Consider the following 26,944-nt stretch of genomic DNA (forward strand, 5'->3'; position numbering starts at 1 on the left):
CAACCCCATTATCGTCTATGGGGGTCCACGGGCCAGGCCTGTGCTGGTGAGAACACACAGGAGCAATATAATGCAAAAATTAAATTCTAATATTTTACTGCAATTGAAAAAAAAAATCACCATATATACAAATACAACATGGCGAGTTTTTTGCATCCTACATCAACAACATAATTCTATGGATGGTGCTGCATACAATATGATGCCGTCTGGATTTGTTCATACAGATTCAAGTAGGATTTTTGGAAAACCAGCGGCGTGTGAACAAGCCCATAAACTAGAATAGGGCCAACATATTTTGTTTTTTTTTAAAATAATCCAAACCACCATCGCCGCCTGAGGCCTAATCCCTGCAAATGGAGACTCCTTTTCTGTGGAAACCTGAGTGGTCCTGACAGATCATGTTTCCCGGCCATGGCTGCGGAGGGATGGCCTGCAGGCAGCCGCAGCTCCTTTGTGTCAGCCCAGGCCTGGGCTTCCTTCCTGCACATGCACAGGACTCCCTCCCTCCCATGACAGTCTCCTCCAGCAGGGTATATAAGCCTTTCTCCAGGACAGATCTGCAGGTAGGTGGTTGGAACGTGAGCATTTACTTTGGAGGATTTGTCGCCATTAGTCACGTAGCCTTAGAACATTGCACCCTCGTTGTTTGCTATGGGGTGGGGGGCACCGAGACCTTTACATCTGCAGATTTTAATGCAGATATTTCTAAGGTATGATAGACGAAAATGACACGAGTGCCTGCGAAAAAGTCAGTGTTGCTAGGTTACGGCTGCACTAAATCTGTAACCGTTTGTGCGCCATTTCTCATTTTCACGTTTTTAAGACTGAAATGAATTGTTGTACTTTCACTGTTTTTTTCTCTTCCACCCTTTGCGCCAATGTATGGGCACATCATGCCGTAATATAGATTGTCCATATCTGCAAATGCAGGTATAACAACTTCCCCTCCCCTGCTTCTTTTCATACATTCCTCCCTGCCCCCGTCCTTAGGGATTTGCTTCATGCATGTGAATGAGATTCTTAGCGGCGCAGCTTTCCTGAGCACAGAGAAAATGGAGATGAAGATGGTGAACCTGTCCGATGCAGCAAATGGCGTTAGGTCAGCTGCGTGTCTGCTTCATTGTTACTCAGTAGGCCCAAGATACAGGGCTATCCCCTGGTATCCAAAAATGTCATGCTTTTCAATGGTTTACGTTGCATGTGACCACGTGTACGTTGCACAAGGTAATATAGTCAGGGGCCAGCGTCATGGACCTTTGGCCTAAATCCGTTCATAAAGGAAGCCATGACGCTTCGACAGATCTTGACCGTGCTCTGTATAGCAAAAAGTGTACTATATGGAGCGCACAAAGGCGGTGAATGGAGTCACCAATGCTCATGTGAACAGGTCAAGGCCTTCCCGAGGGCGCGCCCAATGTTCCTGTCTGGTCCGATGAAAATAGAGCAGATCCTATCCTGGTACATGTCATTGGAACGGATCGGAAGCCAGTGCATGATGGAAGATACTTAGATGTCACCCCGAGTCCATGCCACTGGACGATCGGGGCCCCCCATCGGACGACACACGTGGTTGCATGTAAATCCATCCCTTTCTCTTCTTGGACTGTATGGCCCCGTAGGTTAGGGTTACACGTTGACTTTTGGTGTAGGCGCATATTTATGAAGAATGGTGTATTCAACACCCATCTTCGTATTCCCTGTGTAAGAGCTGCCTCAGGTTGGGTACACATCTGTCTCCATTGGAGACTCCATTGCAGAGACCGACGAAAATCGGCGAAGAAAGAAGTCCTTTTTTCTCTCTGCCGTTTTCAGTTTCAAAATGGCGGAAACCCAATGGACCCCCATTATAGTCAATGGGGTCCACTGGGCTCCATGCGTAACTACTATTTAACGTTCCGGCTCTCCATTGCTTGGATCCATAGGGGTACCCGAATAACAGAGAGCTGGCACTAGTGTGAACCTAGCATCCGTTCCCCTGCCGGGCCATATGTCTGTGCTGTACGCTATGCCAGCTTGTCGCTAATGTGGATTTCCGTGATCATTTGCACCAGTTTGATGGCACAGTCATGTGAATGAGGCCTAAGATGAAAACGTTGCATGTCATGTGAGTGCACGAGCACAGAAAACAACAGGGTTGGATTTCCGCCAACTGGCGGGTCACCTTGCAGAAGACAACGTGACCCCGTTCACTAGGGTTAGGCATGTCGTAGCACAGCATTGCTATGTTATATAGTTACGTGGCCCTAGGATAATACATTTATCAAGTGCTGTAGCCTTTGGGTGTATTCAGATTGTACAGCTGCATTGAAAATAATGCATGTGTTTTTGATGCAGCTGCAGTTTTTACAGTGAAACACGATAAATCGATGATTTTTGCATGTAAAACTGTGGTGATTTCTACCCGACCCCTTGACTATGCCCATTGAGTATTTGTCCTTGCCTATGCAAACAGTAGCCTTAAGGATCTTCCTGCAAAAAGAAAAGATGATGGGGGAGGGGGGCGCAGACCCGGCAGGCCTTTGTTTCGTTCAGTCTTTGCAGAGGCGGCGGCGCAGGAGACTGTAAGATCCTCATGGTAAGTAGAGCGATATCAGGTCCCATGGATGCCGGATTATAGGAATTTCACTTATTCACCGGATGAGACGGTGACGACGTTACTATTTTATATTCCGGATTATCAAACGGTCCGAGAAAAGTAGATCAGATTAAAAAATCAAATGTCGTCCCCATGTCTAATAATATAATATAAGAGCCTTATTACTAATAAGTAGGTCTAATCCGTCTTCAGCGTCTTGTCCTGCGAGATTCCAGATTATGTGACCGCAGGATTAGCACAATTTCAGTGGAATATTACGGTATAGCCGCCTGATAGTAACGCCCATGTCACCCCATCCTTGTACAAATGTGTACGGGCTGAATACCTAGTAAAACTTTATTAGATGCTATCAATCTAGCGCAATAATTATGGCGGAAAAGAAAGAGCGGCCTTGTTGTCCATAGCATTTGTTTCGTAAACTGTCCCGCTGTGACTGCTTGCTATGGACGACAAGGCCTGTGCTCCAGTTAGGGGTCTTTGTCGGCCTTTATTTAGGCCTAACTTTATATAGGCCTAACTTTATGTAGGCCTGAGTTTGCTTAGGCAGGGTTATGGCATCTGGATTTAGGGCGTTTGCTTTGGGCACTAATATATTTGTCAAGGGGTCTGGTCTGGATTAAGGGTTTCTGGTCTGGGGCCTATATTTGTCAAGGGGTCTGGTCTGGATTAAGGGTTTCTGGTCTGAGGCCTATATTTGTCAAGGGGTCTGGTCTGGATTAAGGGTTTCTGGTCTGGGGCCTATATTTGTCAAGGGGTCTGGTCTGGATTAAGGGTTTCTGGTCTGGGGCCTATATTTGTCAAGGGGTCTGGTCTGGATTAAGGGTTTCTGGTCTGGGGCCTATATTTGTCAAGGGGTCTGGTCTGGATTTAGGGTTTCTGGTCTGAGGACTATATTTGTCAAGGGGTCTGGTCTGGATTAAGGGTTTCTGGTCGGGGGGGCCTATATTTGTCAAGGGGTCTGGTCTGGATTAAGGGTTTCTGGTCTGGGGCCTATATTTGTCAAGGGGTCTGGTCTGGATTAAGGGTTTCTGGTCTGGGGCCTATATTTGTCAAGGGGTCTGGTCTGGATTTAGGGTTTCTGGTCTGAGGCCTATATTTGTCAAGGGGTCTGGTCTGGAGTCTATATTTCGGATACCGGGTCCGAGGCCTGTGTTGATTTCGTGGTCTGTGAATCTCATCTGTATTTGTTCTAAGGTCTGTTATGGGGTTTGCTTTACTTCTTAGTGTTTGTATACACTACCGCCTTAGCCTGGGGGTGTCCTATATAAATTGGGATACATGCTCACGTAGTGGAAGCCGAAACCTTACCCACATACCACCACCGCCAATACAGGCACCATTATACTATGCCTTCTTTGTCGGGCAGATTTTCGTTTACCCAAATGTGTTCCTTTAGGGTATATTGGGACTATTCACTGAAATCGCACAATCAAGTATCATAAAATCACCCCAAAAATCGTGACTTTCTAGTAATACCTTCAATAAATTGCTATTGACGAATAAGACCTTAGTATATGATCGTGGTTTCCGAGCTGTTACGTATATCATCGCTTGCTGAGAGTTGTAGTCCCGCCATAACTGCATAGCCATTGGTTGCAGTTCCGCCAGGGGTTAGTGACCACCGGTACATAAAATTCAGATTGCAACCGATTAATTCCAGACCTCAGGTAAACACGAGCCCTGCCGTCTGCTCTTATAATAACCCCCTTTAATTTCCCTCCCAGCTGTAAAAGGAGCCTCAGACACTGCAGCAAGATCTGGCGACGAGGGGGCCTGCACCGCTCTGCTCCGTCCTTCCCTGCAAAACCTCTTATTATTAATGCAGGTTAAACGGTTAATACTCCCGGGGAGGGGGGAACGGCTTTGGGGGGGGATAATGCAAAAATTTTGCTGGAATTAGATAAGCATAGGCCTATGATTTTGGGACTAATGGCTTGTATCCTAGGGATGCCATAGCCCCTTTTATGTAGGGTGTCCAGATCCAGCTGGAACTGGTTTGAGGCAGATCAGATTCATGAACAATGCAGTGACTGAGCTGCGTTGGGATAGATCCTACATGGCAGGGAGAAGAGATTGCAACAAGGTACCTCTTCCACTTAGTATGCACTTAACTGTAAGACACACAGCACTGGTACGTGACATTTGCAAGAATAAAAACACATTATTGTGCGTTTCTGCAGCGGGCGGGGAGGCTTACATGTAATATTCTGCTGCCATAAAGCTCAGGTCTCTAGGATTGTTCTAGAAGCAATAGGGTGGGTGGGGGAGAATATATTGGAAATAGCAGCAAATTGTACAGGTAGAAAGCGAGGCGGGAAACGGCGAATGGACCTGGGGCGTAAAAATTTTGAATTGCATGTTCTGTACATGATGTGCATGCTGTGTCTGTGCCGGTTTATGCTGCATTACACATGTATGACTAAATCTACTTGTATGATGTCACGTATCTAATGCGCTGTGTCGTGCTACGGCAGCGCGTCAGAGGGCGTTTAACCCCTTAGCCACTGCAGGGCCATATTGGAAGGTCAAAGTTTAAAGGGCGTGACTGGACGTGTTAGGAATTGCCAGTGGTTGCATGTATGTTGTATGTAGTGTGGCTACCTGTACGTTTTTGCAGAGGTAGCAGAGCTGGATTTGTTATTTAACTCTTCGGCGACTTCATCAGGATATAGCTGAGCTGGAGTCGTATGTAGAACCGCAGGTAACGAACGCATTGTGATATGGTCACAGGGTCAGATGACAAACTCTGCTCTGCTACATCTGATTCCGTCATACATTACATTTCATCTGATACATTGCATATCATGAGTAACGCATGTATATGTGATACATTACACATCATACGTGACGCATGTCTATGTGATATATGATGTATATACATGGATACATTACAGATCATACGTGACACATATCTATGTGATATATGATGTATATAAATGGATACATTACATATCATGAGTAACACATGTATATGTGATACATTACACATCATACGTGACGCATGTCTATGTGATACATAATGTATATACATGGATACATTACATATCATGAGTAACGCATGTATATGTGATACATTACACATCATACGTGACGCATGTCTATGTGATACATGATGTATATACATGGATACACTACATATCATGAGTAACGCATGTATATGTGATACATTACACATCATACATGAAGCATGTCTATGTGATACATAATGTATATACATGGATACATTACACATCATACGTGACGCATGTATATGTGATACTTGATGTATATATATGGATACATTACATATCATGAGTAACGTATGTATATGTGATACATTACCCATCATACGTGATGTATATAAATCTGATACATGACATATCTTAAGTAACTTAAGTATATGTGATACATCACACATCATACGTGATGTATATACGTCTGATACATTACATACCGTACATGACATGAACATTTGATACGTTGCATATCATACGTGAATTATGTAGATCCTACATATGATGCACAATAACATCATATACATTACGTCACGTGGTGCGTTATCTCGTATACATTATATATTTGCTAACAGATTAATGTAATCCATTATAGCGTATATATTATGTTGTATATTATATGTAACATATCTATTACATTACATTATTACGTCCTATCATGTGGCAATACTGCGCTCCTTATGATCTGTGGTCCCCATCAGTTAACCCATACGTTCCCATCCATACAACTCATGCCGTTGTATAAGCCCATATTGTGTATTATATGTAACATATCTATTACATCACGTTATAGCAAATCCTACACGTCCTATGATCTATTATTAATATCCTCGGCCCCCGTCGCTAAACCCCTACATTCCCACCACCGAAAAAACTCATCCTTCCACACGCCAACGTATATTTCCATCTCCTAACAAGCACACACTGTAACAAATGCCCTTTCTAATTCTATTTTTGTCTTCTTTATCAGGTTCCCATTGTTTCACTTTTTGGAAAATGCCGGGAATGAATAACGACCTGTGTCCGAATTACGTCCAATATCCGAGCTGCAAATGAAAAAGAAAAACCTGTCTTGTTAAAAAAAAAAAAAAAAATTGTGCATGCATTCATGTGAGCTGGCTTGTGCATCTTGTCTATAAGCTGGAGGCCTGGGAGAGACGAGAGAGCGTGGCAGACGAGGGACACACAAGAGGCAGCTGTAATGAATGAGAAGAAGACAGGAACAAAGGCTTGCACGGCTCTAAGGATGGACCTCTAACATATTCCGCCTTGGAGACATCTCTGGTTACTTCCTAGAACAGGAAATCAGCAGCCCCCCTGGTTGACGCTCAGTCTATTGGCCAGCCCCAGCCTTCTGCTGGCTCTCTAATAGCTTCAATCAAGAAAAATGGAGAACAATAGTGAAAATGTCTCCACAATGTGACACTAGGCTCCTCACCCTAAGGCAGCCCATAGAGCCTTGGAGATATTTGCACTGGGTAAGTGGTCAATGCTAATACTAGGGTGCAGCCACCTTGTCTTGGTTTGCAGTTTTCCATGATGTGGACTAGGACATTCCTTGCATTCCTCTGTCTTTTTCTATTTTCCCAGATAGCAATTTGCTTCTGTGTCTTATGGGGTTTTGGTTCTAACCTGGAGAAGCTTCTCAAGGCTTTACGTAACCTTGGGCTTTTCTAGGTTAGCAATGATGAGTGTGTATCATGTGTGATGTGCTATTGTCAGGTTTGTCTGTGTTTCCTTGGCTGCTTGCATAGACACCTCAGGGGGAGGATTGTCGAGAAGGCCCTCATTGCATTGCTGCTGCTGGTGCAAGCCCTGTCCCTCTGCATTTACATTATGTGCTGTGGCGCTGGCTTTTCATCAATTACTCGGCGGATGGTTCCCTATTAAACCTACCTCTCCCCCCAACCCCCACCATCACCACCACCTTAGCATCTGCCAAGGTTTCACGGGGGAACCATGTAAGCTATAATTGGAGACACATGCATGTAGGTGGCTTCACGTAAAGGACACTGGATTTATATTTGAGGGCCTCTTGTTTACTGCTGGCTTTGCAGAGACAGGCCCTGCCTGGATTCGTCCCCCCCTTCTTCTCCACAGTCATTGCCTACAGCTGTATCCGTGCAGGAACCAACATCGGCCCACATGAAATCTGTGTTATAGTTTGGCTGGAGGAGGTGACCAGATGACACGAATAATTAAAAGGAAAATGTAAGTGCCGTCATCCGCGGGAATCACATTTTTTTTCATTTTCCCTTGAAGGGTTAAGTGCAAGGATCAGGGACTTGGAGGCTTCCTTGTGTTGTGCACGGCCTGGTGGGGAGTAGGCCTTGTTTGGAGAAATCCAGGCCTTCTGACACTGCAGAGGTCTTTGTTGTGTGTCTGAGGGGCCTTGCTATGTTTAGTAGGGAGTCTAGACCTCTTCTATAGAGATGCTTTATGTAATACATGGACTTAGTATGGATATGCATGGGTTAAATCAAGGTAGGTCATGGATTGGTGACTGTTTGGCGGCGACGTTTACATCCGAATGCTGGAGTGAAAGTCTAATCTGTCTCCATGGGTGAGAGGATGGAGGTTGTGATTGTCTACACATGTGCAAATGCAGAGCTCCAGACAATTGGGGAGCGGAGAAACCATCATTTGCCACACAATTGCTCCGAATGTTGGCTGAATGTAAATCGGGATTGTCTAGTTTAAGAGGTATTAGGAGGCCGCGGACATACAGCGCCTGACGTAGGTTTATGGGACAGTGTCGAGATGCAGGAATCTTCCCTTCGTACTATATAGGACCATTCCCAGTTTTCTCGGAGGGAAATGTGGCGGAAACGGGAAACGCATAACCGAGTTTGGGCTATGAAGGTTGATCCAGATGACCGTGGGGGGAGAGACTACTACCATCTATTCGGTCCCGAGTCCCTACCTACCCAGGTTTCGCGGGTAGGTAGGGACTCCTAGCATTGTAGGTAACTCTAATGCTCCGTCTCCCAACGTTACGTTCAGACAGTCCGGCGCACATAGGGACCGAGTTTCACAACCAAAACTTGGTCATGCAAAAGCAGATTAAGGCTGAGGCCTAACGTAGCGGGCCGCAGCAAAAAAAAGGGTCAATGCATCGTGGTTTTTCCCGCGGCGCTTTTCACAGAAAGTCCACAGAGTTTTCCTAAATACCTATAGGGGAACTGCTGCCATTTCCAAAACCGCAACGGTTTTGGAAATCACAGCAGGTCCGCTGCACGTATTTTTCCGCAATGTGTGGATGGGAATCCCAATCGCCTTGCAGCGACTGTAAAACGCCACGGTTTTTGCCACGGCGTTTACGCTACGTGTGGCCCTGACCTAATGGCGCATTGAGAGCTATGGAGCAGAGCGTGCATGTGTTCTCAATGGAGACAGGAGAATACGTTCTTGCCGGATTTCCTATGGGTGCAAAGGATGGGACATGTTGAAATCCAACATGCCCCATTCTTCTATGGTCCGCACACATCAGATAGTTGCCCGTTCCCACCAAAATCAGTAGATTTGACTGGTTTACATCCAATGTGCATGGACACCATGAGGCTGGACTTGCTCATGCAGTTTTTGGGATGAAAAATTGCATCAAAAAGAGCATGTGTGTTTCGAACCAAAGGCCCGGGCCACACGTTGCAGTAAGTCTACATTATTTGTTACAGATTTTGCTGCAATTTTTTTGAGCCAATGCCAAGTAAATATCACATAAGGACTTCGACTACTCCATTTCTGCCTTTGGCTCAATAAACCGCAGCAAAATATGAAACAAAATAAGAATCTGAGGTGCGGCCGGTGCTAAAAGCTTTGTGGGAAGACATCCTGAGCTTCCAGCATGTTCCATGGAGCTTGTTTGCATCCGTTTATAGTGACTTTTATGTAAACCTTTTTTTTTTCTAGTCCTATTAAAAAATAAAAAGCCAAAAACCATCGATATACGTGTAATGTATTTATATTTCAACTAGCCTCTGCCCGCGACTTGGTCTGCGTGTTGTTGGCGTCGATGATCCGCCTATATTCAGCAAATTGCTGCCATCAATGGTTTGCCTGCTTCGGCATTTCGGCAGCTCTCAAGCTGTCATGCCGCTGAACTTTTTCCTCACGCTGTGTCCGTGATTGTTCAAGTATTGGTGTCGATGATCCCCCTCCGCTCCGTGAGAACTCTGTGACTTCTGGCTACCTTAATAACTCTCGTTGTTTAGATTTTATTTTTCCAGGCATGTTAAAAATTGGCAAACTGCCAATTTGGATTAAAGGTTTTTGCCCATGTCAGTTTGTCAGCACTGCCTGGAACAGATCAGATAATATGCAAATGTGTGAACACAAACCATTGAGGGTTAGCGTGTGTTTACACAGAGAGATAACAGCCCTGACTTTCCCAGAAGCTGAGATAAGTGCAGTGTAATATAGTATGTGAACATAAATTCATAACAGTCGTGAAGCCATGTCATTTACCGGGATAAAACATAGCCTATGTTTTAATCGAGGTTGCAATCTATCTATGTGCCAAATTTCATTCAAATCCATTCAGCTATTTTTGTGTGATTGAGGAACAAACACACAAACATCCAAGCTTTCACATTTATAATATTAGTAGGATTTATATTATTAGTAGGATAGGATATAGGCTTTAAGGCTGAGGCCCCACGTTGCGGAAAACACAGCTTTTTTTGTTGCAGATTTTGCTGCAGTTTTTTTGAACCAAAGCCAAAAATGTCTATAAAAGGAATGCGAAATATATAGGAAGTTGTTATACTTCTACCTTCTGCTCCACTCCTGCTTTGGCTTAAAAAAAAACGTAGCGGGGGCCACACGGTGGCTCAGTGGTTAGCACTGCAGCCTTGCAGCGCTGGAGTCCTGGTGTTCAAATCCCGCCATGGGCAAAAAACCATCTGCAAGGAGTTTGTATGTTCTCCCCGTGTTTGCATGGATTTCCATCCCATATTCCAAAAAAAGACCTACTGATAGGGAAAAATGTACATTGTGAGCTCTATGTGGGGCTCACAATATACATTTAAAAAAAAAAAAAAAAGTAGCAAAATCTGCACCAAAAAAATAGTTGTTTCGGCAATGTGAGGCCTCAGCCTAAACAGGTTTTCTGGTTCTTATATACTGATAACCTGTCATGAGGATAGGCCATCAATAGGTGATGGGAGAAGGTCCGACACCCATTAGCTGTATTGCCCATCCAAACACCGCAATCAGCTAAATATCATCCACAGCGCCATGCACTGTATAGTGGCTGTGTTTGGTATTGCAGCTTATTCCCTATTCACATTATTTATTATACTTACTTATATAGCGCCATCATATTCCGCAGCGCTTTACAGATATTGTCAGTCACTGTCCCATATAGGGCTCACAATATAAATTCCTTCTCAGTATGTCTTTGGTGTGTGGGAGGAAACTGGAGTACCCGGAGGAAACCCACGCAAACACGGGGAGAACATACAAACTCCTTGGAGATGTTGTTCCTGGCAGGATTTGAACCTAAGACTCCAGCGCTGCAAGGCTGCAGTGCTAACCACTGAGCCACCGTGCTGCCCGCATGGTTAGGAACTGCTTCCTGATGTTGGCCCCCACTGATCCCATATTAAAGACCTATTCTAAGTCCCAGAAAAACTCCTTTAGGCCGGGGCCCAATGGGACAGAAACACTGTGATTTGGCGTTTTACAATACAGGCAAAGTGGATGGGACTCTAGCGAATCCCATGGACACTTTGTGGTAAAAACCGCCATGTGGACCCGCTGCGATTTCCAAAACCGGAGTGGTTTTGGAAATCACAGCATGTCAATTACACCTAGAGAAGCGCGGGCGGTTTCCCTATAGGTATAATTGAAACAGAAAGCCCGTGGAGGAAAACTCTGTGAACTTTTTGTCTAAAGTGGGAAGAACCCCGATGCGTTGCCGCCACAGTTTTTCCCGCCGCACTATTTTACTGCGGGACGTCCCGTGGGGCCTCAAAGGAACATGTGGCTGCAATGTGTTTGAAAACTCCGTAAAATGTCACAAAGCGGTATTGCGTGTGAAACAAGCCCTGTTCTTAAAGGGGTTGTCCTGTTATGGATACTTATCCCACCTATCCACAGAACAGGAGATAAGTATCTAATCATTGGGTGACCGATTACCCGGTGTCCCCCTCCCCCACCGGTGACCAGGAGGATGGAGGACTGAAAATCCCCCTAAAGCTGGGTTAACACGGGGTTATTTGGAATGGATTTTGACGTCAGAATCTGGGTCAACAAAACACCTCCAATTGACTTCAATGGGAGCCGTTCATTTCCTTTTTCTGCGAGTGGGAAGAAACCGAAAAAGAAGCGACCTGCCCTTTCTTGCCGCGGCGGTATCCACTGCAGAATCCGTGGCGCGACACTCCCCTCCCGGCTAGTCCCATTGATTTGGGCCTAATCCAGAGTGGAATATCGCGACTGGATGCTGGTGCACTGGTCGCGGCATTCTGCTCTGGATTAGGCCCAAATGAATGTGCCTAGTCGGTGTCGGAGTGTTCGCGCCACGGACGCTGCGCCAGATTCCACTGCGGAATCCGCAGCAAGAAAGGGCAGGTTGCTTCTTTTTTTCGCGAGCGGCACAAAACCGCTAGCAGAAAAAAGAAGTGAACAGCTCCCATTGAAGTCAATGGAAGGCGTTTTTTTTGGACAGGATTCCGAAGCGGATTCCGTGTCAAAATCTGGTCTAAAAATCCCTGTGTCAATCCAGCCAACCCATAGAGTGGCAGTGCGCTTGTGTGATCGGCGCTCCATTAACTTGTATTGGGCTGCCGGACCTGTAATCTCCGCAGCCCCATAGAGGTGTATGGCGCGCCGGTCACACAAGTCCATTCACACGGAGGCCTCCTTTGGCTCCCTGGTCCTCCTGATCACTGGCCCAATGGGTCAGGTATATGGAGTTGTTTTAGTTCCCCCTAGTAACCAATTACAGGGCGGCTTTCATTTTGTGTTCTGCTCATGACAAATTAAAGCTGCTAGGGGCAACTAAAACAGGTTTTTCGGTGTAGACAGTCGCCCATACATCACCAGGGTCCTATAGTGATCAAATTTTGGTTCAGGGAGACTAGGGGCCATAAAACTCGTCCTTATTATGTACACGTGAACTCAGATTGCCATGTACGCCATTGTACACATGCACCATGAGATCCCGTAAAGAAGCCATGCATTCGCTGCTTTTGTTTCTCCGATGGGTGATGTGTATGGCAAAGGCCCGGAAGTCAAGTGACCGATCACATGATTTATGGGTTGCAGAGTAGAAGGTCATGGCGGGGTTTAACCTGACTTCACTTACCCCAAAAAACATAAGGTCCGGGCAGGTGTAAACCAACTTATTTTCTCAAAAATTCTAAAAATTATGTAAAATTGAATTGAATCTTAATGTAAAAAAACACGTGCAGTCATAAAAAGCAGCAAAATCATGTAGATGGCCTAAAATCTAATAAAAGGGATGTACACTAAAATGGGGTCCTGGGTCACAAGCAGTTAACGCAACTCTCTTCTGGATTCCCCACCCGTCCTGAGAATGATGGGGCTCTGTCCCATAAGACACCTCTCCTGCAACGTCCAAGAGGTTCCCTAAAAGAGGCCTCACAGATTCCTGGAAGAATGGGCTACTCTCCCAGGCCCAGAGGAACGCTCCTGCATCTGCAGGCTAGCAGTCTTTTATACTGTATGTGCCGGTCTGGTTGATAGTATACAGACCCATTGATTTCTATGACCCTGTTGGGGGTCTTGAGCCCCCACTCTTGGGGGCTCAAGACCCCCAACAAACACACAACCATGTTTTTTAGGGATCTGTGCCGGGCCATAAACCTGGACCACAAAATATGAAGCAGGTCCTATACTTTATTCCTGACCTTTCTGCGGTGCAGGCCCACTCATGTAAGTGTATGGTCCAGAACAGGGGTAGGAAACCTTCGGCTCTCCAGCTGTTGCAAAACTACAACTCCCAGCATGCATACTTGCTCTGCTGTTCATGGAGCATGTTGGGAGTTGTAGTTTCACAGCAGCTAGAGAGCCGAAGGTTCCCTACCCCTGGTCCAGACGCTATCCGCTATCCGTTCTGTTTTTCACCCATACAGACCCTACAATTGTTTAGGGATGGTGCATTAAATCACCACCGCCATCGCTGTGGACTCTAAAGTCAGCCCACGCACTTAACCTAGAACAGTGGTTTGCAATCCGTGGCTTCCGGCTGCTGTTAAATTGCAACTCCCAGTGGGCCCTGATAAATCCTTGCTGGGAATTGTAGTTCCACAATGGTTGGAAGGCCGCAGATTTTACATGGCCGCTCTGCATTGCAGCTGCATTCTTGACAGCTCAGCACAAGTCATTTCCTGTCCTTATTTATCTGGAGTTACTCAGTCTTGGAATGTGTCTTGCTCTGGTTTACCGTGCTGACGTCGACTCTGTGCAGCTCTGCAAGTTATAAATACACGTCGCCCATCACTACTGTGCTCTGTGTTCACAGGTTACGTGACTGCAGGGAGGTAGGCTTCTTATGGGCTGCTTAAAGCAAATCTTTAAATTCCTCCATTATTGATGCACCTTTAAATCTGTGTTAACTGCAGTGTAAAGTATGGTGGACCGCTGTGTAACTTGTTTCATCATTGAGCCATCATTTTAAACCCTTGCATTAAAAGTTAGTTAAAAGTAGTTTCGGCCTAGCGGGATCCAGTAGCATGTGCGGTCTCGGCCACTTCCTGATACTGTTTTTTAGGTACGACCTCCCGTGTCCACCTCAAACCAGGTGAATAAGGGTTAGGCCTCATGCACACCACTGAGTAAATTCCAATACTTCGATGACATCTGAATGTAATCTGGGCGCCTTCTGTGATCCTTTAAATTCAATTGGGGTTCTGTTCCGATTTCACAGAGCAGGACAGGACCTGCCCTATAGTAATTGCAACAGAGCATCAGATACCCCATTGGAAGAGCGTGGCCGTGTGCATGAGGCCTTAGGGTTGCATTTAGAAGATATATATTTAGTTATTGTCACTTGAACCAACAAGATAGCACAGCTATCTCGCCCAGCGCCACCTTCTGGATCCAATTCCTGGATGTCACTCTCTCCTGTTGGGAGGATGATATCATCACCCATGTGCTAAATCCCTCCAGCCAGCTGTCAGACGGCTATCCTTCAGACTAAAACCCACCCTCCTTGTTACTCTGTATGTCCTCTATATATAGAGTGCTGCACTAAACTCTTCCGATCTGCATTATCTATGTTATCTGTGAGTGCTGTGTGCAGAATCTCCACTGTATTTCGATAAGATGCCGTTTCACACTGCTCTGCTTTGCCTCATGCTTATAAGAGCTGACAGGGAGAAACTTATCACAAGAAGGAGGCAGGAGAGACAGATTTGAGCCACATTACATATCATACATCAATGTCCATACAGCGAGAGTTGGGGAACAGCCGTTCTATGTCACTTATCTGTCACTTGCTTACCTTCGATATGACTCACGATATGACGCACTTTGGCTATCTCTGGCGCTCCCATTGTAAAGAAAGGAGTGGTGCACCTGCTGCCTGACCACCGCTCCATTCAGAAAGTCCCCCGCTCTCCTGATCAGTGGGGGTGTGAGCAGTCAGACCCCCACTGATCTGCACGCTATCCCCTGTCCTATGGATAAGAGGATAACTTGCTTTTGTGGGAAAACCCTTTTAGGTGTTGTTAATATGGCTAAAAAAAAGGCTGCCGCATGAGCAAAAAGCAGCCAGTATTTGTACTATGGGTATATTTTTAGTATTGCACTTCTAAGATTAGAACTTGTATGTCAGGAAATGTATGATGTGTGTTTTTTCTTGACCTTCGTCCAACTTTTCTTGCTTGTCTCTATCTTGGAGCTGTGTGACTTCTCGCAATATGATTTTCATGCTTCTTGATCCTTGATGCTACCTGTGTTCTGGTTTCAGTTCGTGGGGTCCATTTGGGGACTTTTACCTTTTTGTGTCATGGTTAACTGTTGATCTTGCATTATATTCTCAGTTTAGTAAAATATATATTACTGTATATTGATGGCCTATCGTTAGGCTATGCCAGGGGATGAGAACCTATGGCTCGCTAGCCAGATGTGGCTCTTTTGATGGCTGCATCTGGCTCGCAGACAGGGGCGTAACTACGGGGCCGCAGGCCCCACTAGCACTATTATACTGGGGTGGGGGGTCTTTTGGATCGGAGAGGTAAGGGAACATAAAAAACAGTGTTACTTACCTCTCCGGGCAGGCTTCGGGCCTACTTGCGTGACGTTCCAGATGTCACATGACTGGGGCCTGCATCGATATGCAAGCCCCCCGATCACATGATGTCCCAGACATTATTGAAGATGTCTGACAGCGGCGGAGAGTTCAGAGGAGCCAGAGAGAGGTAAGAGTGCTTTTATATTTGTATCCTCCCCTGGGTCTATGATTATTATTCTCTGGGGTCTGAAAAGACCTCCGAGTATAATAATTCTTCATGGGTGTCCACAATGGAGTATAATACTGTGTGCAGGAGTCACTATGGAGCATAATACTGTGTGCAGGGGCCAATATTGGGCATAATACTGTGTGCAGGGGTCACTATGGGGGATAATACTGTGTGCAGGGGCCACTATGGGACATAATACTATGTTCAGGGGTCACTATGGAGCATAATACTGTGCGCAGGGGCCAATATTGGGCATAATACTGTGTGCAGGGGCCACTATGGGCATAATACTGTGTGCAGGGGCCACTATGGGACATAATACTATGTTCAGGGGTCACTATGGGGTATAATACTGTGTGCAGGAGTCACTATGGGGGATAATACTGTGTGCAGGGGCCACTATGGGACATAATACTGTGTGCAGGGGCCACTATGGGGGATAATACTGTGTGCAGGAGCCACTATGGGGCATAATACTGTGTGCAGGAGCCACTATGGGACATAATACTGTGTGCAGGGGTCACTATGGGGGATAATACTGTGTGCAGGGGCCACTATGGGGGATAATACTGTGTGCAGGGGTCACTATGGGGGATAATACTGTGTGCAGGGGCCACTATGGGGGATAATACTGTGTGCAGGGGCCACTATGGGGGATAATACTGTGTGCAGGGGCCACTATGGGGGATAATACTGTGTGCAGGGGCCACTATGGGGGATAATACTGTGTGCAGGGGCCACTATGGGGGATAATACTGTGTGCAGGGGCCACTATGGGGGATAATACTGTGTGCAGGGGCCACTATGGGACATAATACTGTGTGCAGGGGCCACTATGGGGCATAATACTGTGTGCAGGGGCCACTATGGGGCATAATACTGTGTACAGGGACCACTATGGGGGATAATACTGTGTGCAGGGGCCACTATGGGGGATAATACTGTGTGCAGGGGCTACTATGGGACATAATACTGTGTACAGCGGCCACTATGGGGGATAATACTGTGTGCAGGGGACACTATGGGGAATAATACTGTGTGCAGGGGACACTATGGGGCATAATACTGTGTGCAGGGGACACTATGGGGAATAATACTGTGTGCAGGGATCACTATGGGGGATAATACTGTGTGCAGGGCCCACTATGGGGCATAATACTGTGTGCAGGGGCCATTATGGGGGATAATACTGTGTACAGCGGCCACTATGGTGGATAATACTGTGTGCAGGAGCCACTATGGGACATAATACTGTGTGCAGGGACCACTGAGGGACATAATACTGTGTGCAGGGGCCACTATGGGGCATAATAGTGTGTGCAGGGGCCACTATGGGACATAATACTGTGTGCAGGGACCACTGAGGGACATAATACTGTGTGCAGGGGCCACTATGGGGCATAATAGTGTGTGCAGTGCCACTATGAGGTATAATACTGTGTGCAGGGGCCACTATGGGGCATAATAGTGTGTGCAGTGCCACTATGAGGTATAATACTGTGTGCAGGGGCCACTATGGGGCATAATACTGTGTGCAGGGGCCACTATGGGCATAATACTGTGTGCAGGGGCCACTATGGGCATAATACTGTGTGCAGGGGCCACTATGGGCATAATACTGTGTGCAGGGGCCACTATGGGACATAATACTATGTTCAGGGGTCACTATGGGGTATAATACTGTGTGCAGGGGCCACTATGGGACATAATACTGTGTGCAGGGGCCACTATGGGGGATAATACTGTGTGCAGGAGCCACTATGGGGCATAATACTGTGTGCAGGAGCCACTATGGGACATAATACTGTGTGCAGGAGCCACTATGGGGCATAATACTGTGTGCAGGGGCCACTATGGGGCATAATACTGTGTGCAGGGGCCACTATGGGGCATAATACTGTGTGCAGGGGCCACTATGGGGCATAATACTGTGTGCAGTGGCCACTATGGGGAATAATACTGTGTGCAGGGGCCACTATGGGGGATAATACTGTGTGCAGGGGCCACTATGGGGCATAATACTGTGTGCAGGGGCCACTATGGGGTATAATACTGTGTGCAGGAGCCACTATGGGGCATAATACTGTGTACAGCGGCCACTATGGTGGATAATACTGTGTGCAGGGGCCACTATGGTGGATAATACTGTGTGCAGGGGCCACTATGGGACATAATACTGTGTGCAGGGACCACTGAGGGACATAATACTGTGTGCAGGGGCCACTATGGGGCATAATAGTGTGTGCAGTGCCACTATGAGGTATAATACTGTGTGCAGGGGCCACTATGGGGCATAATACTGTGTGCAGGGGCCACTATGGGGCATAATAGTGTGTGCAGGGGCCACTATGGGGCATAATACTGTGTGCAGGTGCCACTATGGGGCATAATACTGTGTGCAGGGACCACTATGGGGGATAATACTGTGTGCAGGGGCCACTATGGGGGATAATACTGTGTGCAGGAGCCACTATGGGGAATAATACTGTGTGCAGGAGCCACAATGGAGCATATTACTGTGTACAGGGGCCACTATGGGGCATAATACTGTGTGTAGGGGCCACTATGGGGCATAATACTGTGTGCAGGGGTCACTATGGGGCATAATACTGTGTGCAGGGGCCACTATGGGGATAATACTGTGTGCAGGGGCCACTATGGGGTATAATACTGTGTGCAGGGGCCACTATGGGGCATAATACTGTGTGCAGGGGCCACTATGGGGCATAATACTGTGTGCAGGGGCCACTATGGGGCATAATACTGTGTGCAGGGGCCACTATGGGACATAATACTGTGTGTGCAGGGGCCACTATGGGGCATAATACTGTGTGCAGGGGCCACTATGGGACATAATACTGTGTGTGCAGGGGCCACTATGGGGCATAATACTGTGTGCAGGGGCCACTATGCGGTATAATACTGTGTGCAGGGGCCACTATGGGGCATAACACTGTGTTCATGGGAAATTATGGGGCATAATACTGTGTGCAGGGGCCACTATGGGGCATAATACTGTGTGCAGGGGCCACTATGGGGCATAATACTGTGTGCAGGGGCCACTATGGGGCATAATACTGTGTGCAGGGGCCACTATGGGGTATAACACTGTGTGCAGGGGCCACTATGGGGTATAACACTGTGTGCAGGGGCCACTATGGGGCATAATACTGTGTTCATGGGAAATTATGGGGCATAATACTGTGTGCAGGGGCCACTATGGGGCATAATACTGTGTGCAGGGGCCACTATGGGGCATAATACTGTGTTCATGGGAAATTATGGGGCATAATACTGTGTGCAGGGGCCACTATGGGGCATAATACTGTGTGCAGGGGCAACTATGGGACAAATAATTTACTTAAAAGTCTATGGTAAAGTAGAAATGGACACAAGAACGTTCAGTAGCTTTGCAGTAATCTTCAGCCGTGTTCCCAGCGGGGAGGGAGACTCCCTCTCCTCCATCGCATGCTTTCTCATGGCTTTCACATCAATGATCCACAGCAACAATCACTATATAGGTGCACTTTACAGTCCATAATAATGGCCTGTCTGGGCGGGCGCTATGGGATGCTACGTGGGAATGCTCATCGGAGCTAATTTTTTCTGCGTAAGGCAGTTTTTGATGCATAGTCTGAATGTAATTCTTACAGGTAATGGCCTATTTTATTATTTTTTTTTCTCTGTTTGCAGTGCAAAATGAAGGGCGTGTCATGCACCTGGTCATCGCTCATCCTGCGAGCTGGAGGAACCCACTGATAGAAGCCACTGCTGTCCATCTGGATGCAATAAATCCACCCATGTGTGCAAGAGGACGGCGATAACTAAACTACAGTGAGTAGTGACGAGCGAGCTCTTCCGTATCGCCATATTGCCTGTGTATGTGCCAGGTGCTCCTCGATGCAAAGATACAAACCGTTGGGTTACGATTCTTGACTTCCTTGATAGCTCTCCTATCTCTATATATAGGTCTATATATGCAGATGGGCCCCAGTGCAAATCTATAAGGGGTCCCCACTTACCATGTGCTATCTATGATGCCATAATGTTGTACATAGACCTTTGGGAACCCTCATTGTCCAGGGCCCGATGGCTATTGTACCACAGAGACCTCCGTCCCTGTATATAGGTAGTTGCAGGGAGTATTGTATTTCTGAGCAGATTTACCATTGAGGTGTCTGGGAAAGCTGGGTGGCCGCGCCAATTTCCTCCATTACAGTTTTTATTGGTGTGTCAATCAACTTTTCCAGGCTTGGTCTATATATGAATTGATACATTATATTTGCTAATCAGAAGCCTAAGAAAGCTTGGTGACAGCACTAGTGACCTCCATTCTAGTTCTTACAGGAATGTCATGTGGCTTTTCCCGAATCCAGTATGTATTACTGTAAATCTAAGCAGAACTGCCATTCAGAAGTCTGGGAGAGCTGAGTGATACTACCGTTGTTTCTGCAGGAGTGCCATGTAGCTTTTCCAGACCCCTAAACTGCAATTACAATGCAGAGATATACATGTATCACTGTAAATATAATCAGGATCCTCGAAAAGCTGGGTGACGTCCCTTGTTGAAACCGTCACACGGCTCGGAAGTTTGGCTACACTATAACAAGTGCAGGAAATCGCTTAGTAAGAATGTACATGGTGCTTCGGTTTTTTGCCTCTGCACATGAACCGTCTTGCATTACCTCCGGGGGATACAAATGTGTCATCTCTTTGGTATTCTGGAGAAGTAGTGCGGACCCTGGCAGACGGCCTGGCCTCCTTCCTGTGCAGGCGGGGTGGGGGATGGCGCTCTACCTTCACTGTGCCATGTCTAAAAGGAACAGCAGGGATTAGAGATTCTGTCTATTCAAGTCGCATTGAACAACTTCTGTAGTATCGTCATCCAGCTTTCCCAACTGCTTGCAAGTCATAATTATTCTAGAACTGCTCCCCATACACCGACTACCAGGACAGATCTTGGACTTATACATTAGAGTCAAAGCAAACAAGCAGACCTGAAATGTAAAGTATGGCGGAGAGAACTTTAAAATATTCCTCCATCTATCAACATTGTTTCATTTTTTAGTTCAAAAATTCTGTGCGGATTTTAGATTTTTGCAGCTCCCATTGGAGTCCATAAGAGAATGTATATGCTCCTAAGCTCCATCTAGTGGCAGCTGCTGGGACACAGAATTTTACTGCACTCGAGTACACAACCCTGTGTCTAACCTCCAACCAAGCACACAGAAAGGCTCAGGGTGCCATATTTTGGAAAAATAGGTCATTTGCCTGGTTAAATGGGTATTCTTATGTCATATAGCGATAATATTTCAGTATTCTATATTGTAATTAGTGGGAATTTGCCCTCTGGGACTATGTTTTATGGATAGGATCCTAGTGAACGACACTGTCAGGGCTCCTATGTTTTATAGATAGGAGCCCTGACAGTGTCATACACTATGTTTTATATATAGGTTCCTAGGAGCTCTGACAGTGTCTACACTATGTTTTATAGATAGGAGCCCTGACAGTGTTATACACTATGTATTATAGATAGGTTCCTAGGAGCCCTGACAGTGTTATACACTATGTTTTATAGATGGGTTCCTAGGAGCCCTGACAGTGTTATACACTATGGATTATAGATAGGTTCCTAGGAGCCCTGACAGTGTTATACACTATATTTTATAGATACTGTAGGTTCCTAGGAGCCCTGACAGTGTTATACACTATGTTTTATAGATAGGTTCCTAGGAGCCCTGACAGTGTTATACACTATATTTTATAGATGGGTTCCTAGGAGTCCTGACAGTGTTATACACTATGTTTTATAGATAGGTTCCTAGGAGCCCTGACAGTGTTATACACTATGTTTTATAGATAGGCTCTTAGGAGCCCTGACAGTGTCATACACTATGTTTTATAGATAGGTTCCTAGGAGCCCTGACAGTGTTATACACTATGGATTATAGATAGGTTCCTAGGAGCCCTGACAGTGTCATACACTATGTTTTATAGATGGGTTCCTAGGAGCCCTGACAGTGTTATACATTATGTATTATAGATAGGTTCCTAGGAGCCCTGACAGTGTTATACACTATGTTTTATAGATAGATTCCTAGGAGCCCTGACCGTATATACTATGTTTTAAGCCAATTTACGGTGTGGTTAGTACCGAATCTTGGTCCTTAATCACTCCAACTGGAAACGAATCTTGAGAAGTTTGCCCATCTTTAGAAGTCTTCATCAGATGTGAATATCTCTTTAAGATCAGTGATGCTTTTGACTAGGTGCTTAAGACAGTGTCAAACTGAGGTTCTTTGAGCTCATCAGATAAAATGATTGAGGGCCCACCCTCCAAGGGAATGACCATAATAGCCCTCAAAGTTGGACCATTATTGTCTTAGACCCTGGTCCCTCTGGAGGGCCAGTCCCGACACAGTTGTACAATTCACTTGATGTACAGGCACAAGCTTCTTACTCGCATAAAAAAGTGAAATATCGTAAATTCTGCTTTCCTAAATTCCCTCTTCCTCTTGTATGACAGGATTGAATGAATACAAGCGTGTGATCATGGGAGATATGAAGACCCCGGACTTTGATGACCTTCTTGCAGCCTTTGACATTCCTGACATGGTAGATCCGAAAGCAGCTATAGAGTCTGGACATGACGAGCACGATAGTCATAAAAACGGCCAAGGAGACGACGACGCTCATGCCCCATCCTCTTCTGACGTTGGCGTAAGCGTCATAGTTAAAAACGTAAGGACCATTGAATCTTCAGAACCTTCCGAGAAGGACTCTCATCACTCCGCAGGTAACGGCTTACATAATGGCTTTCTTACTATCTCAAATCTTGACCGTTTTAACAAGGAAGGCCTAAAATCCCTCAAAGAGAAAGCACTGGTGTCTGGAAATATTCAAAAAGACTCTGTCTTCAACCAATTCAGTCCTATTTCTAGCGCTGAGGAATTCGACGAGGATGAAAAAATTGAGGTGGATGATCCCCCTGATCGTATTGACCTCACCACAGGTTTTGGCTCCAACATACTAGCTCAGCACCCATATGAAAGAGATAAGATGCACGCGGTGGAACACTTGATAAAATCGGGAAATGCCATTCCTAGCAATGGCAGCAAAAGCAAAGAGTGCCAAAAAGACTTTGAGACGACCTCTCTAAATGTCTACGACTTGAAAGTCAAGAAGGATGAAAAACTGAAAGACGGTGCCCAGAGAATACTGGATGGAAAAGTGCCATCGGAGAAAGGGGAAGTCAACGGGGAAAGCCTATCACAGTTGAAGTTAAAGTCTTCTGCAAAACTGTCTTCATGCATTGCCGCAATCGCTGCCCTCAGTGCTAAGAAAGCGGCCTATGATCCGAAGGATATGCAGTCCAACACCGAGGAGGCATCTCAGGTGCCAAAGGAAATTAGCGATAGTCCATCGGCAAATGTCAAGTGTCCCGATGTTCAGTTGACTGTGCAAAGCCTCATTGACGGAACGAAAAAGACTCCGATGAAACCAAGCGATAGCCCAAGGAGCGTCTCCAGTGAGAATAGCAGCAAAGGTTCACCTTCCTCTGGAGGTTCAACTCCAGCCATCCCAAAAGTAAGGATAAAGACCATTAAGACGTCATCTGGTGAAATTAAGAGGACTGTTACCAGGGTGTTGCCGGACTTCGAAGCAGAAGGGACCAAACAACCTTCTGACCAGTCACCTTCTATGGTAGCCTCACCAGCTTTATCATCCCCTACATCTGCTGCGGCTGTGCTTTCATCTCCCTCGAGAGCCTCCATACAAACAAGCCCCGCCAACAACCCTGTTGCGTCTACAGATGCTCCTCCGAAACAGGTCACCATCAAACCAGTGGCCACAGCTTTCCTGCCGGTATCTGCGGTAAAAACGGCAGGCTCGCAAGTCATAAACTTGAAGTTTGGTAACAATACCACAGTGAAAGCCACCGTCATATCCGCTGCCTCGGTCCAAAGTGCCAGCAATGCGATTATCAAGGCGGCCAACGCCATTCAACAGCAGACGGTGGTGGTTCCGGCTTCGAGTCTTGCCAATGCGAAACTGGTGCCAAAGACGGTGCATTTTGCCAACCTCAACCTCTTGCCTCAAGGTTCTCAAGGAACTACTGAGCTTCGCCAAGTGTTGACTAAGCCTCAACAACAAATCAAGCAGACGCTAGTGCCCACCACCGTGGTGACACCGACCAAAAAGGTGTCCAGAGTTCAAGTTGTGGCTTCCTCCCAAAGTTCGGTGGTGGAAGCCTTTAATAAAGTATTGAGTAGTGTTAACCCGGTTCCCGTCTACGTTCCCAATCTCAGTCCACCAACCAATTCAGGAATTACCTTGCCAGCCCGTGGATATAAGTGTTTAGAATGTGGAGACGCTTTTGCCTTGGAAAAGAGTCTTCTGCAACATTATGACCGTCGTAGTGTACGCATAGAAGTCACCTGCAACCATTGCACAAAGAATTTAGTTTTTTATAATAAATGCAGTCTTCTGTCGCATGCGCGTGGACATAAAGAAAAAGGGGTTGTCATGCAATGTTCGCACCTTATCCTAAAGCCGGTCCCAGTCGATCAGATGATTGCTTCGCCCCAGAATAGTACGTCTACTCCAACGACACCGGCTCCTCGACAGAGCCCTGCTGCGGTGGTGGCACATACGGTAGCAAAGGTGCCGCCGGGGGCTTCCAGCCCGGTGATATCGGCTCCCGTCACTGCCCCAGCCACGCCAGCTATGCCTTTAGATGAAGATTCATCCAAGTTGTGCCGGCATAGTCTCAAGTGTTTGGAATGCAATGAAGTGTTCCCGGATGAAACTTCCCTGGCGACTCATTATCAACACGTGGTGGACACAAGTGGCCAGGTAGGTATATATGCTATATATGCTCTCAGTCATTACACAATTTTGCCCTATGGATGGTCAGTTTTCGGCTGCCATTGTATAAAATCGGTGACTCGTCTTCATATGACAACAGACATCGTATAGAGAAAAATTATTAGACATAGCTGTCAACTGCAAAGTAAGTGAAATAGGGAGGTTAAGGCTTAAAAGGGTTCTATGTTAGGGAATTGCTTAGATGACAATTCCCCAGTAGCTGCTGGAGAACCCTGGAGGAAGGGGCACAAGAGACAGTAGGCCTAAGCTGAAGCCCCCCACTGTCCCTTCCTCTTGCCAGGCCCTATCCTATGTAATAGGCGGCAACTTGGAGACGATCCCTTCCTATGTATGTGAAAGACAAAATGCAGACAAGACAAACAACAACAAAGGGAGATCAGCTAACCAGGGTTCGGTAACAGTTGAGCAATGCAGTGCCAAATCAGAGTCCAAAAGAATAGTCAATAGGAAAAGCCAAGGTGAGGATAAGAATGCAAGTAACAAAACAGCAAGAGAAGCCAGCAAGCACGAGGCAATAACAGGCACCAGTGTAAATAGTGGAGGATGAACCCGCCCTGGACCTGACAGGAAGGCAGGCTGTCAATCACAGGGCAAGACCAAATTTAGCTACTTCATGGACAGAGGCAGACAAGGGCAGAAGACGGGTGTGGTGCAAATTCAATTAAAGAACTAGAGCCATGTTCACATAGTGCAACCAAAAACTCTAAACTAGGAACTAAACTGCACATGCCTCCTGCACCGCCGCATGCCAGCAGAGGGTGGCGCAGTGACCTGAACAGGAAGAGATGTTACATTCTACCATTAAAATCAATTTTTTTTGGCGATCAGATGTAGGCATAGCCTTAAGAAAAGCTATTCTTCTCCTAACTTTAGATGTCTTCTCCGCGTCGCCGTTCGGTAGAAATTCCGGTTTTCGTCGGTATGCAAATGAGTTCTCTCGCAGCACTAGGGGCGGTCCTCAGCGCTCAAACAGCACTGGTGGCGTCCTCAATGCTGTGATAGAACTCTCTCCAGCGCCGCCTCCATCTTCTTCAGGAATGTCCTCTTCTTCCGGCACCGGGAGTCAAACTTCTAGGCCTCAGGCAGAGCCGACTGCGCGTTCCCGCGCCCACAAGAAAAATGGCCACTTATACAATAATTAAGCGGCCATTTTCTTGTGGCCTGTGGGCATGCGCAGTCGGCTCTACCCAAGGCCTAGAAGTTTGACCCCCAGTGCCGGAAGAAGACGCGTGAAGAGCACATTCCTGAAGAAGATGGAGGCATTGCTGGAGAGTTCTCTCGCAGCATTGGGGACGCCCCCAGTGCTGTTTGAACACTGAGGACCACCCCTAGTGCTGCGATAGAACTCATTTGCATACCGACGAAAACCGGGATTTCTACCAAATGGCGTCGCGGAAAAGACATCGAAAAGTAGGAGAAGAATAGCTTTTCCTAAGGCTATTCCTACGTGTGATCGCCAAAAAAAATTGATTTTAATGGTAGAATCCCTTTAATGATTGATGATCTATTCTTAGGATAGGTCATTAATAGAAGATCTGACATCTGGGATCAGCTGTTTGAAGAAACTATTTACTATCTACCGAGCACAGCGCCATACATTGCATAGTGGCTGTGCTTGGTATTACAGCTCAGCCCATTCACTTGAATAGGCCGTAACTGCAAACGGGCCTTGTGATGACGAGTGTGATGTTACATAGCCTGTGACTCTGAAGTGGCCGAGGATCCATGGGGGTCCTGGGAGTGGGACCCCCGTTAATCTTCAATTGATTGTCCATTAATAAGTCCCCTGTTCCTGGTCTGCCATGGACATATCCCTTGACCCATCTAAGTCCACCCCAATTTGGGAGGGTTGGGACTGACATGCCCATTTTGTAGGCTACACCCCTTTTATGGTCAGGAGGGTTTCCAAAAATGAGGGACCTTCCCAGCAAATTTGGGACAGTAGGCAACTATTATTGAGGACGGGTTCACACCTGCATCCAGTCTACGCTTTGTGGGTTTCCGTCTTCTGCCCGAGAAACTGGACAATG

At 46.4% G+C, this 26,944-nt stretch overlaps 1 protein-coding gene across 3 annotated transcripts in view; it reads left to right on the plus strand.

Moving 5' to 3' along the window:
• The first annotated feature begins 505 nt into the window (after positions 1-505).
• ZNF532 (zinc finger protein 532) overlaps positions 506-26,944 on the plus strand; it is a 44,037-nt gene continuing 17,598 nt past the window's right edge. The window contains exons 1-4 of one of the 3 annotated variants that reach the window (XM_075268394.1): positions 506-566; positions 6,563-7,070; positions 19,716-19,856; positions 22,552-24,881. In XM_075268394.1, the coding sequence (XP_075124495.1) occupies positions 22,578-24,881 (2,304 nt within the window). In that variant the 5' untranslated portion in view covers positions 506-566; positions 6,563-7,070; positions 19,716-19,856; positions 22,552-22,577. Of the gene's footprint in view, positions 567-4,599; positions 4,683-6,562; positions 7,071-7,562; positions 7,804-19,715; positions 19,857-22,551; positions 24,882-26,944 lie in introns of those variants that run through there. The other 2 variants (XM_075268388.1, XM_075268403.1) reach the window with 2 other exon arrangements.

This window comes from Leptodactylus fuscus, chromosome 1 (assembly GCF_031893055.1).
Source record: "Leptodactylus fuscus isolate aLepFus1 chromosome 1, aLepFus1.hap2, whole genome shotgun sequence".
NCBI classification, from domain to species: domain Eukaryota; kingdom Metazoa; phylum Chordata; class Amphibia; order Anura; family Leptodactylidae; genus Leptodactylus; species Leptodactylus fuscus.